The sequence below is a fragment of the Kogia breviceps genome, chromosome 3 (assembly GCF_026419965.1).
Source record: "Kogia breviceps isolate mKogBre1 chromosome 3, mKogBre1 haplotype 1, whole genome shotgun sequence".
Classification (NCBI taxonomy): domain Eukaryota; kingdom Metazoa; phylum Chordata; class Mammalia; order Artiodactyla; family Physeteridae; genus Kogia; species Kogia breviceps.
In genome coordinates this window covers 139,507,645-139,521,425 of record NC_081312.1, presented here as the reverse complement: position 1 = coordinate 139,521,425, position 13,781 = coordinate 139,507,645, and the positions used below count along the sequence as shown (strand labels likewise).

Genomic DNA, 13,781 nt, shown 5'->3' with positions numbered 1-13,781 from the left:
CCATCACTGCCACAAGCTCCCTGGGCACATTTTTAAGGGGCGTACTTAACAAAAATTTTAATTGTTTTCTTGTTTGAGTTCAGAGTTTACGTCTTTTACTTCTGTATCCTTAGCACTTAGTACATGCAATGAATATCTGTTATGTGTGCAAACACAGAAGAGGAAAATTCACTTAACCTTATCTTAAGAATATGCAGATGGAAAGCAGGTAATGGTAATATAACATTTTTTAAATGTAGGCATATTGTGTTTTATTATTCTATAAATGGTTTCTAAAATTTGCAAAGAATTTCTCTGTCATTTTTCCCTTTCCTGCCTTCCCTATATAAATTCCAAAGCAGGCCACATTCCAACTGTCCTAAAATCATTTGAAAAGCCTGTTACAGGGCATATTACCATTTTCTCTGTAAATATTATATCCCCCAAATATAACTCATCGTTAGCAAACTCTCAAATTTTTAAACATTTCTACAAATTAAAAATAGCCTTTGTAAGCTTTTTCTACCCATATCAATAACCTACAAGTTTAATTTATTAGAGGTAATTCCGAATATCCATTATTTGTCCACCTTTTATAAAAACAGATGAAAATTACACACCTCTTTGATTTCAAATTTCAGCAGCATATTAATGATGTCTATAGATCGAATTTCTTCCACTCCAGCTGTTAAACTATCTTGTGAAACATGCATATCTTGTTTTAATGTAGAGATTTCAAGTGGCTCTTTAGTTTCATCTAAAGATGTTTAAAAGAAATTCATTCACTTCTATTCACACATTTCTTACATGAATACTCAACAAGGACTTATACAAGTACTCTGGACTTGGTTCAGGCATTGAAAATCCACAAATCAGTCATACACAGCTCTAGCCCTTAGAAAGCTCAGGGCTTAGTAGAAGAAACATATATACTTAAAATACAAACAAAATAAGAAGGCCCCACCTAGTCACATTAAATGGACAAATGTTAATAGTCTCTAGATAAAGTACATAGAAAGCACAGAACTAAGCATGACACTGTCATGAGAAGGTCAAGAAAGTTTTAATAGGAGAGTTATAATTCAAGTAGAACTGAAGGAGCTCCTCACACAGAGAAGAATAAAATAAGAGGTAGTAGAAAATCACAGAGAGATAACACATCAGGATAGGTTTTGCAAACAGAATGGAGTTTGATATGGTTACATCATAAGGAGGATAATAAGAGCTAAGCCTTGATATGAAAGTGGGGGGTGGGGGTGAGTTAAAGCCTCTTACGCCATACCAAGAATCAAAAGTAAAACCATATGAATATGATGAACCTGTTGTCCTGAAACTCACGCATCCTGAAATGCAGTAAAATTGCTTTCTAAACTGTGATACACAACACTAATAATAGCTATCACTTGCAAAGTACTTAACCTCTGTGTTGGATGTTGTGCTAACAGACGTTCATGGACTATCTCATTTAACTCTTATAACAACACTTTAAGGTAAAACCTTAACATTGTCTTTATTTCACATATGAGAAAATTGAGGTCCAGACAGATTCAGTACCTTGTCTAGTGTTCTCCATATGGAAAACCACTGCTGTTAATTACTACCTTTGAGAAAGTAATGCACAGGGCAAGGTTTCTTAACTATCACCTTATTTCAGCACTGTTCCAAATACAATGTGATTGAGGGAAAATAATTCTACCAAATATTTTGCTTCTACAAAACAATTCCTGGAACAGGCAAAGATTTCTTAAATAAGAAATAAAAAGCACTGATCATTTTTTAAATTGTGTATTAGAATTCATTAAAATTAACTAATTCTGGGCTTCCCTGGTGGCGCAGTGGTTGAGAGTCCGCCTGCCGATGCAGGGGAGACGGGTTCGTGCCCCAGTCCGGGAAGATCCCACATACCGCGGAGCGGCTGGGCCCGTGAGCCATGGCCGCTGAGCCTGCGCGTCCGGAGCCTGTGCTCCGCAATGGGAGAGGCCACAACAGTGAGAGGCCCGCCTAGCACCAAAAAAAAAAAAAAAAAAAAAAAAAAAAAATTAACTAATTCTATTAAAAGAAAACCTATTAAGAGAGTGAAAAGGTAAAGCACTGATAGGGAGAAGATATTTCTACACATGCACTAACATGTATACATATAACACATATAACCAGCAAAGGGCTCCAAGAATGAACCAGAATGAATAAACAACTCCTATACACCAATTAGAAAAAAGACCATACCTCAATAAAAATAATGGTCAACAGACTTGAATGATCATGTCATAAAAGAGGATATCCAAACGGCATATGAAAAGGTTTTCAATTTCATTAGTTACCAGGGAACAAATAAAAACCATAGAGATACTATTATATAACCACCAGGATGGCTAAATTTTACAAGACTGAGGATAGCAAGTACTGGTGAGAATGTGAAACAACTGGAACTCTCACACATTGCTAGTAGAAAAGTAAATTGGTTCAACCACTTGGAAAACTGTTCAATATAGCCTGGCGTAAGTTACTGAAGCGAAATGTAAGCTAACATACGACCTGGTAATTCTACTCCCAGCTATATGTCCAAAAGAAAACAGTATATAAGTGTGCCGAAAGACTGTACAATGATATTCATAGCAATTTCACTCATGATAGTCAAATACTGGAAACAGGAATAAAAAGAACTAACGCTACAGACATCAACACGGATGAATCCCACAAAATGTTGAATGAAAGAAGCCAAGGGATCCGCGCGTGGCAGCGCTGCGGCCGCGCAGGTCTCTGCCGAGCCCCAGAAAGGCCGCGACGTCCCCCCACCCCCACCCCGCGCTCGCGGTCGCGCTGCTCCCCTCGCCACGAGCGGGGAGAGGGCTCGGGGCGGCGCGAGTGCCTGCCGCCCTCAGAGGGGGCCGTGGGGACGGGTCGCAGGGGCTCTAACCCAGGCCCGTGCCCACCCCCCACCCCGCCCGAAGCCGCGCGGCCCTCGAGCCCCCAACCCCGAGCTCGTGACACGAAGCTCCAAAATCCCCGGCAAGGCTCGGCCGAGGCACAAGCTCGGGCCCGCTCTCACGGAGGTACAAATGATGCAAAATGGATACCTCACCCCAGAGACAGATGATGATCTTCAGTCTGGCTATAATGACTACAATCCAACCTATGATACCGAGGAACTGGAGAATGACACAGCTTTTCAGCAAGCTGTGAGAACTAGTCATGGGAGAAGACTTCCCGTAACTGCTAAAATACCAAGCACAGCGATTGCTAGACCTGTAGCTACTGGGTATGGGTCCAAGACATCCCTGGCATCGTCAGTGGGAAGACCAATGCAGGGGCTCTTCAGAATGCAGTTACTAGACCCATGAGAGCAGTGAGGGCAGCTGGTTTTACCAAAGCAGCTTTGAGAGGCTCTGCGTTCGACCCCCTCGGTCAGTCGTGGGGCCCTGCATCGCCCCTGGAGGCCAGGAACGAAGACAGCAGAGAAGAAAAGATGAGACAAGTAGAGAAGAAAGTAAATGAGTCGGTAGAAGAAAGCTGTATTGCTAACAGTCGTGGAGAGTTAAAATTGGCCTTAGAAAAGGCAAAAGATGCAGGAAGAAAAGAGAGAGTCCTGGTGAGACAAGGAGAACAAGTTACAAGTCCAGAAAACATCAATTTGGATTTAACTTAATCAGTTCTTTTCAACTTGGCCAGTCACTATTCAGCTAATGAAATATATGCTGAAGCATCAAACACCTATCAAGTTACAGTGAAAAATAAGATGTTTTAGCAATGCAGGATGGTTGAAAGTGAATATGGGGAATATTTATTTAAAGCAAAGAAATTATTCCAAAGCCATTAAATTCTACCAAATAGCCTTAGATCAAATTCCAAGTGTCCATAAAGAAATGAGGATTAAAATTATGCAGAACATTGGAGTTACATTTATTAAAACTGGGCAGTATTCAGATGCCATTAATTTATTTGAGCACATAATGAGTATGGCACCAAATCTGAAGGCAGGCTGCAACCTAATTCTTAGTTACTTTGCTGTTGGAGATCGAGAAAAAAATGAAGGCATTCCAAAATTTGATTGCTGTTCCATTAGAAACTGATGAAGATGATAAATACATTTCACGAAGTGATGACCCACATACTAGTTTAGTGATTGAATCTATAAAAAATGATCATCTAAGGCAAACGCAAGGTGAAAGGAAAGACATGGCAGAAAAATACAACATGACAGTTGCAAAACTCATTGCTCCTGTAATTGAAACATCCTTTGCTGTAGGTTATGATTGGTGTGTTGAAGTTGTGAAAGCTTCTCAGTATGTAGAGCTGGCAAATGATCTGGAAATAACGCAATTACATACCTGAGACAAAAGGACTTTAATCAAGCTGTAGAGACCTTTAAAATGTTTGAAAAAAAGGACAGTAGAGTGAAGAGTGCAGCTGCACCCAACCTCTCATTCCTGTATTATTTGGAAAATGAATTTGCAAAAGCCGGTAGCTATGCAGATTTAGCTGTGAACTCTGACAAGATATAATTCGTCAGCTCTTACTCATAAAGGGAATACATTTTTTGCAAATGGTGATTATGAGAAGGCAGCTGAATTCTAAAATGAGGCTCTAAGAAATTATTCTTCTTGTACTAAAGCACTTTATAATATTGGCCTTACCTATAAGAAGCTAAACCAGCTTGATGAAGCTTTGGACTGTTTCCTGAAACTTCACGCAATCCTAAGAGACAGCACCCAAGTCCTTTACCAGATAGCAAATGTATACGAATTAATGGAAGATCCCAATCAAGCTATGGAATGGTTATTGCAGCTGATCAGTGTTGTTCCAACTGACTCCAGAGCTTTGTCTAAACTGGGAGGATTATATGACACTGAGGGGGATAAATCGCAAGCATTCCAATATTACTAGGAGTCATATAGGTATTTCCCGTCCAACACTGAAGTCAACTAGTGGCTCGCGGCCTATTACATTGAAACCCAGTTTTGTGAAAAAGCCATTCAGTACTTTGAAAGAGCTTCTCTTATACAGCCTACACAGGTGAAATGGCAACTGATGGTAGCTAGTTGTTTTAGAAGAAGTGGTAACTACCAAAAAGAATTAGATATTTACAAAGATATTCACAGAAATTTTCCAGAAAATGTTGAATGTCTACGTTTCTTGGTACATCTCTGCACAAACAGAGATGGATTAAAAGAAGTTCAAGAATATGCAACAAAACTCAAGAGATTGGAAAAAATGAAATCAGGGAACAGCGCATCAAGTCTGGCAGGCATGGCAGCAGGGGTCCCCATGGCAGGAGAGACAGGAGCGCTGGCAGTGACAGTGGCCAGAACTGTGGCTCCGGTAGCAGAGGCAAGCAGCTCAGCACCCAGCTCCGAGCCCTGCCTGGGACAGACGAGCCTTATGAGAGCAGCAGTAACAAGAAGCTAGATGCCTCCTATGGGATCCGCTTGGCCCGCCAATAGAAAGACCCAAAACCACAGCCAAAAAGAGAGTCAATGAGGATGATTTTGCTGATGAACAGTTAGGAGATGATTTGCTTCCAAAATAATATATATTTTAATATATTATTTATTAAAGGAAAGAAATGGCCTTACAAGAGAATACTCATGTTAAAGTTTGGATTAAATATCCAAACTTTAATTTTGCACACTGTCAAAACTTTAAATAAGTGTATTCTGTTCTATGAGTATGGATTTAGATTTTGTTTTGCTTTTAATGGAAAAAAAACATGTGAAAATAAAAAAAAAAAAAGAAAGAAGCCAAAAATGAAAGTAAATTCTCTATGATTCCATTTATATGAAATTCAAAAAGAGGCAAAACTAATGTATGATATTACAAATCAGAATGGTACTTAATTCTGGGTGGATTCAGGGGCAGGGTGGGTGTTTGGTATTGATTGGTAAAGGTATAGGGAGAGCTCTAGGATGCAGTGCTGGAAATGTTCTATATCTTAATCATGGTGATTACACTGATGTAGCCATATATAAAAATCCACTGAATTGTACACTGAAGATTTGCAAACTTTACTATATGTACTAACATACTGTAAAAAAGGTTTGTCCCCCTAGTATTTTGTGTTTTTTCTGAGACACGATTGACATGTAATATTACATTAGTTTCAGGTAAAAAAAAGTTTTTCAAAATTGAAAAAATACAGTGAGATACCATTTTTCACTCAGCAGCGAACTGGCAAAAATTTTTAAATCTGATATTACACTGTGTTAGAAAAAGCACAGAAAAACCACCTGATGGGGGTACAAAATGAGTATAAGTTATATGGGGGTCTACTGGCAAATCTGTCAAAATGTTAATAAAATTACTTTTATTAAATGTATTGATTGAATTCAATTATTATTTTAATTTAATAAAAACTAAATACTCTTTAACCCAGCAGTCCTGGTATTTCCCCTACAGATAAATGCACTTTTACATGCACTTGTAAAAGTGTATGTACAAGGATATTTAATGCAACATAGTAAGAGTGAAAGACTGAAAACCACCTGAAATGTCCATCAATAGGGACTTGCTAACTAAATTATGATACTTCAACAGAATTTAATACCAAGCAGCCACTAGAAAGAATGAGTCGGATCTATACACAGCATATATACAGATATGGAATGAACACCAAGATACACTGTGTATGTGTATATGTGTACATATAAAACAGCTTAAAAAATAATTCTGGTAGTTACTTTGCCTTTAAGGACCACTGTATCTAATAATTTAAATACTATTTGCATTTTTATTGCGGTACAATTTTTTTCAGTATCTTTGTTCAGTGGTAATTTATCAACCACTTCACTTTGTACAGCTAAAAATCAGATCAAGGGACTTCCCTGGCAGTCCAGTGATTAGGAGTCTGCACTTCCACTGCAGGGGGCATGGGTTCGATCGCTGGTCAAGGAACTGAGATCCTGCATGCCACACAGTATGGCCAAAATAGATTTTTTTAATTTATAAAAAAATTTAAAAATAAAAGTCAGATCAAGTATGCTACATAGCCTAGTGCCAACTTAAAATGTTTTTTTCTCTATACATGTAAGTTCAAAAATTTTTCCAGGAATTCACCATTGATCTGAAACCCTTCTTTATGGCCTTCTCCTAATTCATGCAACTTAGAAATAACTGACTTTACTCAACTTAAAAGCAAACTATGGTTTTTTCAATAGCATCTTATTTGTTTTCTTGGTAATACAAATCGCAATTTGTAAATATATGTTTACTTCATTTTTATTGTTTGTCTCCACTACAAAATTGTAAAAAACCATTTATTACACCACCTACAGTCAACCTCTTACCTGTCTCTTGCACTCTTGGTTTCACTTTATTCAAGTCTTCAGTAGCCTCACCAAGATTTTCTGCTAGTATTCTAAATAAAAGATTAAGATCTTCTTGATTTAGATTAACCTGTGAAATATGATGTTCCAAGAAAAGATAAAGATATTTCATTTTAAAATGAAACAATTTTAATATGGAAAACACATCTTTAGTAACAAAACACTAAGGACAGGATACTCTTAACATTGACTAAAAAATTATATAATCACTGTACACACAAGTATTTCACTACTTATTTCATGTTAAAAATTTCATTTTCAAATATAAGAGTGAAGAAAAACAATGTGACTTACAAGTCAATATTAGTTTCAACCACTTAACCAATATGATACTTAGTGAAAGTTAATAATTATTAAAGAAATCAGATCACTTTTTTTAATAAGTGACTTTAACACACATAAATTCCACTTTGTGTGTGTGTGTGTGTGTGTGTGTGTGGTACACGGGCCTCTCACTGTTGTGGCCTCTCCCGTTAAGGAGCACAGGCTCCGGACGCGCAGGCTCAGCGGCCATGGCTCACGGGCCCAGCCGCTCCGCAGCATGTGGGATCTTCCCGGACCGGGGCACGAACCCGTGTCCCCTGCATCGGCAGGCGGATTCTCAACCACTGCGCCACCAGGGAAGCCCAAATTCCACTTTTTAAACAATAACAATTTCAATGTAATAAAAAGGCCACCTTCAGTATGAAAAAAGGCATTTCACTCAATGCTATAATTATCTGAGGGGTACTCAGATATTCCTAAAATAAAAGGGTATGTATATAATATATAGAAAGAGCTATAATTATAATACACTAATAAATAATTTACAAACAGATCTCTGCTAACACATACACATAACCAATTTAAAAGCTAAGTAACATTTAACTGAAGATTAAATTCTACTAAAATTAATAAAGATCCTGTTGGACAATATCACACTGAAATTTTCCTTACAATTATCAGTAAAAATTCCACATTTCATTTAGATTTATAATGAGAAAGTCTTCAGAGTCTGAACTTTCAATAAGAAAGTTTTTTTCTGGGACTTCCCTGGTGGCGCAGTGGTTAAGAATCCGCATACCAATGCAGGGGACACGGGTTCGAGCCCTGGTCCGGGAAGATCCCACATGCCACGGAGCAACTAAGCCCGTGCACCACAACTACTGAGCCTGTACTCTAGAGCCTGTGAGCCACAACTACTGAAGCCCACGTGCCTACAGCCCGTGCTCCACAACAAGAGAAGCCACCACAATGAGAAGCCCACGCGCCACAACTAGAGAAAGCCCAAGCACAGCAATGAAGACCCAGTGCAAAAATAAATAAATTTAAAAAATAATTTTTTAAAAAAGTTTTTTTCACTCATATACTCACATTCATTGACTCAAGATGACCTTTAATTTCCACAACAGGCACCTTGTGGTACCAAGATGCAGCTAGATTCCGATTTACAGACAACTCCAAATTAATTGGATGCAACAGCTGAATATCAGGATGAAAGATGCCTGGCTGGATCACTGTCCTAATGAAAAATATAATTGATATATATGCATAAACAAAGGGGTAAATGCAACATATCATTAAAAAAAACACAAAGCCCAAAGTTGCTGCTCTAACCATTGATTTGAAACAATGCTGTCTTAGTGTTTTCTAAACTTGGTCTATAATTAATTTAATCTACAATATTCTAGCATGGACAGATTAAAACACAGCTGTCCCTTGAACAACACGGGGGACTAGGGTGATGACCCCTCCATGCAATCATGTAACCTATAGTTTGCCCTTCATATTTCATTTCCTCTGTATTTGCAGTTCCTCCATAACCCAGTTCTAAACAACCACAGGTTGTATAATACTGTTATTTACCACTAGAAAAAAAAATCTGCGCATAAGCAGAACCATGCAGTTCAAACCCGTGCTGTTCAAGGGTCAACTGTATATGATATACAATTAGCCTTTAAGAAAACTTTTTTCTTTAAACAGAAGATAGATGACAACCTGAGTAAATTTTGAAAAGAAACTGATATTTTTGAAGCTATGGGGGAAATCAAAAATACAGTTGTTCAAGGACTGATATGTGTGCTGGTACAGAGATTAGAGAAAAAAATGGCAAGATGAAAAGGAAGCTATTTCTAAGTTTATAAAGCTCTTCAACCAGGATTCTTTTCTGGACTTGTCTTATAATCATTCCTTTTGTATTCAAGATAATTAAATCTCCTTGGATGGGGTAGAAAATGATTTTAAAATGAAAATATACACTTTCAAATGTCCTCTGGTAGAGCCCTAGAGATACATCATTACTTACACAGCATTCCTGCCAAAAATGTATAAGCTCAATTAAATCAAGAGAAATCACTCAGACAAAACTAAATTGAGAGTCATTCTATGAAATAACTAGACTGAACTCTTCAAAACTGTCATCATCATGAAAAACAAAGAAAGGCTGAAGAACTATCCCAGAATAAATGTCTATCAGTACAGAAAACCCCCTCACTAATGTAGGATACAATTAAATGCCACATGTTATCCTGGATTGAGGGGAAAATTCTTGAAATAACTGGTAAAATCTGAATATTTAATGCATATTAGGTAATAGATTATATCAATGTTAAATTTCCAGAATTTGATGGTTGTGGTTATTATGTAAGAGGATTAATGTCCTTGTTCTTAGGAGACACATGCTAAAGCTCTTTGGGACAAAGGGTTAAGATATCTATTCTCAAACGGTTTAGCAAAAAATGTTTTAATTTCCAATTATAAAATAAATCTTGGGGATGTAACATATAGGATGGTGACTATAGTTAATAACACTGTATTGTATATTTGAAAGTTGCTAAGAGCATATATCTTTTTTTTTTCTTTGGGACAAAGGGTTAAGATATCTATTCTCAAATGGTTTAGCAAAAAATATTTTAACTTCCAATTATAAAATAAATCTTGGGGATGTAACATATAGGATGGTGACTATAGTTAATTAACACTGTATTGTATATTTGAAAGTTGCTAAGAGCATATATCTTTTTTTTTTTTTTTTTTTTTTTTTTTTTTTGCGGTACGCGGGCCTCTTACTGTTGTGGCCTCTCCCGTTGCGGAGCACAGAATTCGGACACGCAGGCTCAGCGGCCATGGCTCACAGGCCCAGACGCTCCACGGCATGTGGGATCTTCCTGGGCCAGGGCACGAACCCGTGTCCCCTGCATCAGCAGGCGGATTCTCAACCACTGCGCCACCAGGGAAGCCCAAGAGCATATATCTTAAAAGTTCTCATAACAAGAAAAAAAATTTCTGTAGGGACCAGGGAAGCCCAAGAGCATATATCTTAAAAGTTCTCATAACAAGAAAAAAAATTTCTGTAGGGACCAGGGAAGCCCAAGAGCATATATCTTAAAAGTTCTCATAACAAGAAAAAAATTTTCTGTAGGGACCAGGGAAGCCCAAGAGCATATATCTTAAAAGTTCTCATAACAAGAAAAAAATTTTCTGTAGTGCTTCCCTGGTGGCGCAGTGGTTGAGAATCCGCCTGCCGATGCAGGGGACACGGGTTCGTGCCCTGGCCCAGGAAGATCCCACATGCCGCGGAGCGTCTGGGCCCGTGAGCCATGGCTGCTGAGCCTGCGTGTCCGGAGCCTGTGCTCCGCAACGGGAGAGGCCACAACAGTAAGAGGCCCGCGTACCGCAAAAAAAAAAAAAAAAAAAAAAAAAAGTTTCTGTAAATGTGTGCTGATGGATGTTAAGTAGACTTACTATGGTGACCATTTAGACTTACTATGGTGACCATTTAGCAATACATACGACTATCAAATCATTATGTTGTATACCTGAAATTAATATGTCAGTTATTCCTGAATAAAAATAAAATTTTAAATTTTTAAATATTTTAAATGATACTATGTATATACACAGAGTTAAAGCAAATGTAAATAATTGGTGAATCTAGTTGAAAAATTATAGGTACTATTTTTGCGATTTGTCTGTAGGCTTGAGATTTTTCAAAATAAAAAGTTGATTAAAGAACAATTCTGTGCAACAGAAGTATGTTGAGCATGAATTTCAATAGTCATAAAATTTCATAGACAATATTAAATAATACTTAAATATCAATACATAATTATTGAAAGAGTATACCTAGAAAGCTTAAGCTTTGTTAGCTGCACATCCATTCTATCAATTACTGGAGGGTCTGAGTAGTCTTCACCAGATATCAGACTGAACTGATTCTGAACTCTGATTAACCCAAGATCTACCACTACTGCATCGGTGGAAATGGAAGACTGTGGGATGACTATAACTGGTGCTTTCAAATCAATATTGATAGAAACACGAAAGCTCCTCTGGGCAAAATCTTTCACACTTGTGGCAGCCTTTTCAGCAGCCTGAGCAGTGGCAGCACTCAGCGCCTCTTTGGCTGTCTGGAAATTGTTCAGGAAGTTCTGTGGACACAAAATAAAAGGAGCAATTCAAACAGGAGGACAAGCACATCATTTCTCACACCATCTTCTTTTTATTTATGTGCTAATTTTTTTCCAGTAAATAACTTTCAATTTAGTCCTATCTTTCTAGTTAGGAAAGAATTACTGATTATCCATCCATATTTATGAGCTACCTGACAAGGGCTAATTATAATTAGACTTATATGGCTGAGGAACAGAGAAAAAACAGTTTTAATAGTTTTTGCACTTGAGAATTTGGATTCATTATATTCCAGCAAAAATAATTCCAGTTCTAGACAATGCTAGACAAAAATCATTATATGATTCAGATTTCAACTGTTAAAAGAGAGGTTTTGACCTCTACATTAATCCATAAATACCATCAATAATCAAATCAATGCACAACCTAACGTTCACAGTTCTAAGATTTGCAATCATAATTATCAGACTTATTTTAAGTATTTCTAAGTCAAAAAATCTATATATAAATAGTGATTTTACCAGAAGTGACACGAGGAATTTATGGAGATAGACAATCTGAATACAGCCAACGTTCAGGGACACCACACCATCCACTTTGGACATGTCAGTATAGGAATCCCCCTCAGTAGCATCTGGATACAAATCCAAGTTAAAATGAAAGACTTCATTTCCCATTATTGACACAGCCTGAAAAGCAGAGATTTGAATGCACTCCATCCAATGGACAATGACAATGACAAAATAAAATCCCAATTTAAAAGGGTTTATAATCATAATAGAAACATTTTTCTATCAAAATATATTTCATTCATATTTTAAAAAGTAAAATATATTTTAAAATAAAATCTCACATTCAATCATCAAAACATATTAATGATTTACTATCACCTACTTTTTTATGAACTGTCTTAGGATCAACATCTGTGACAATAATATTTTCCAATCTGGCAAATAGTGACTGTTTTCTTGACTGAAGAGAAAGGGAAGAATCAAGTCCTGGAAAAAAAATTATATTATTATAATTCCTATAGATACCATAATAAGATCTGAAGATTTTTCTTCTATTGCATAACTTTATTCTGTAGGTGATATTTTTTATAAATTTAGCAATGTTTGAACTCACAATTGATAAATAAGTACAACATTAGATATTTTTAGTTTTATGAACAATGAAACCTATAAACTCATTAAAAAATAATTATCTCAATTTTCAACCTTCTGAAAAAACTATATCTAGTGCAAACAGATTATCTTAGGATTTTAGTTAAGTCTTTACACCTTATATCCAGTCATTTACATGGAGACTATAAGAGTTTCATGAATCAAATTCAGACTAGTAGATGCACTGCCAGTTTAGAAAAAACAAAGAAAAACCCTAGTTTTCTTGTTTTAAGTTCCTCAAGAATTGTATTAAACATATTCTTTACCTTTACCAGATCACAATGAGCTGGTAAAGATAGAGTCAGAGAAAAAAGCAACATTCATTTTAGCAGATTTTGCCTAAAAGAACATAATGGGCTCATAGGATTTGTTCTTCATGATAAGGTTGCTTTGCATTTGTACCAAGATCAAGTGTATTCACAGACCTTAAACTGAATTCTGGGTTGACACTTAGCTCATCAACAGCATCCCTACATTGACATTAGTATTCCTTTCACCTCTGACACAACTCTCAAAAGGGTCCAAAACACCAGTATGTGTATTGTGGTTCAACTCTCAAAGAGTTAAGAAAACATGCAATCCAATTATGTCATAAAATAATCCAGTTTTCACAGCTCAGAGCCTTCCATTTTATATATACTTTAGCATTGCAAAAAAAAGCTTATCTTTTAAACAATTTTTAATATCATGAGAACTTTTACCTTGAATCTTGATTTCAGCAATAGTGCTCTTCTCATCACAAACAACAACACAGAAAGCATTCAACTTGGCAAACAGCCTGAAGTGAATAATGTCACTCTCCTTAGAGGATACAATCACTGCATATAAACAAAGCAATTCTATCACAGTGGATTCTAGTAATATACACTCTGTTAAGATTTCTTCCTTATATTAAGTGAACCATGGTTCTGCTTAAAATAATTTTAAAATTCTC

General features: G+C 36.8%; 1 protein-coding gene and 1 pseudogene across 8 annotated transcripts in view; one reads left to right on the top strand and one right to left on the bottom strand.

Annotated features, from left to right (window-relative positions):
- The window catches only part of VPS13C (vacuolar protein sorting 13 homolog C), a 185,832-nt gene that overhangs the window by 83,736 nt on the left and 88,315 nt on the right, over positions 1-13,781 (bottom strand). For all 8 annotated transcript variants that reach the window (XM_059058544.2, XM_059058546.2, XM_067029740.1 and 5 more), the window contains 7 exons: positions 13,549-13,665; positions 12,579-12,682; positions 12,206-12,373; positions 11,400-11,704; positions 8,649-8,796; positions 7,257-7,365; positions 600-736 (listed from right to left, as the gene is read on the bottom strand). In XM_059058544.2, coding sequence (XP_058914527.1) covers positions 600-736; positions 7,257-7,365; positions 8,649-8,796; positions 11,400-11,704; positions 12,206-12,373; positions 12,579-12,682; positions 13,549-13,665 — 1,088 coding nt within the window. The remainder of the gene's footprint in view (positions 1-599; positions 737-7,256; positions 7,366-8,648; positions 8,797-11,399; positions 11,705-12,205; positions 12,374-12,578; positions 12,683-13,548; positions 13,666-13,781) is intronic.
- On the top strand, positions 3,036-5,503 carry LOC131753350 (intraflagellar transport protein 88 homolog pseudogene; annotated as a pseudogene).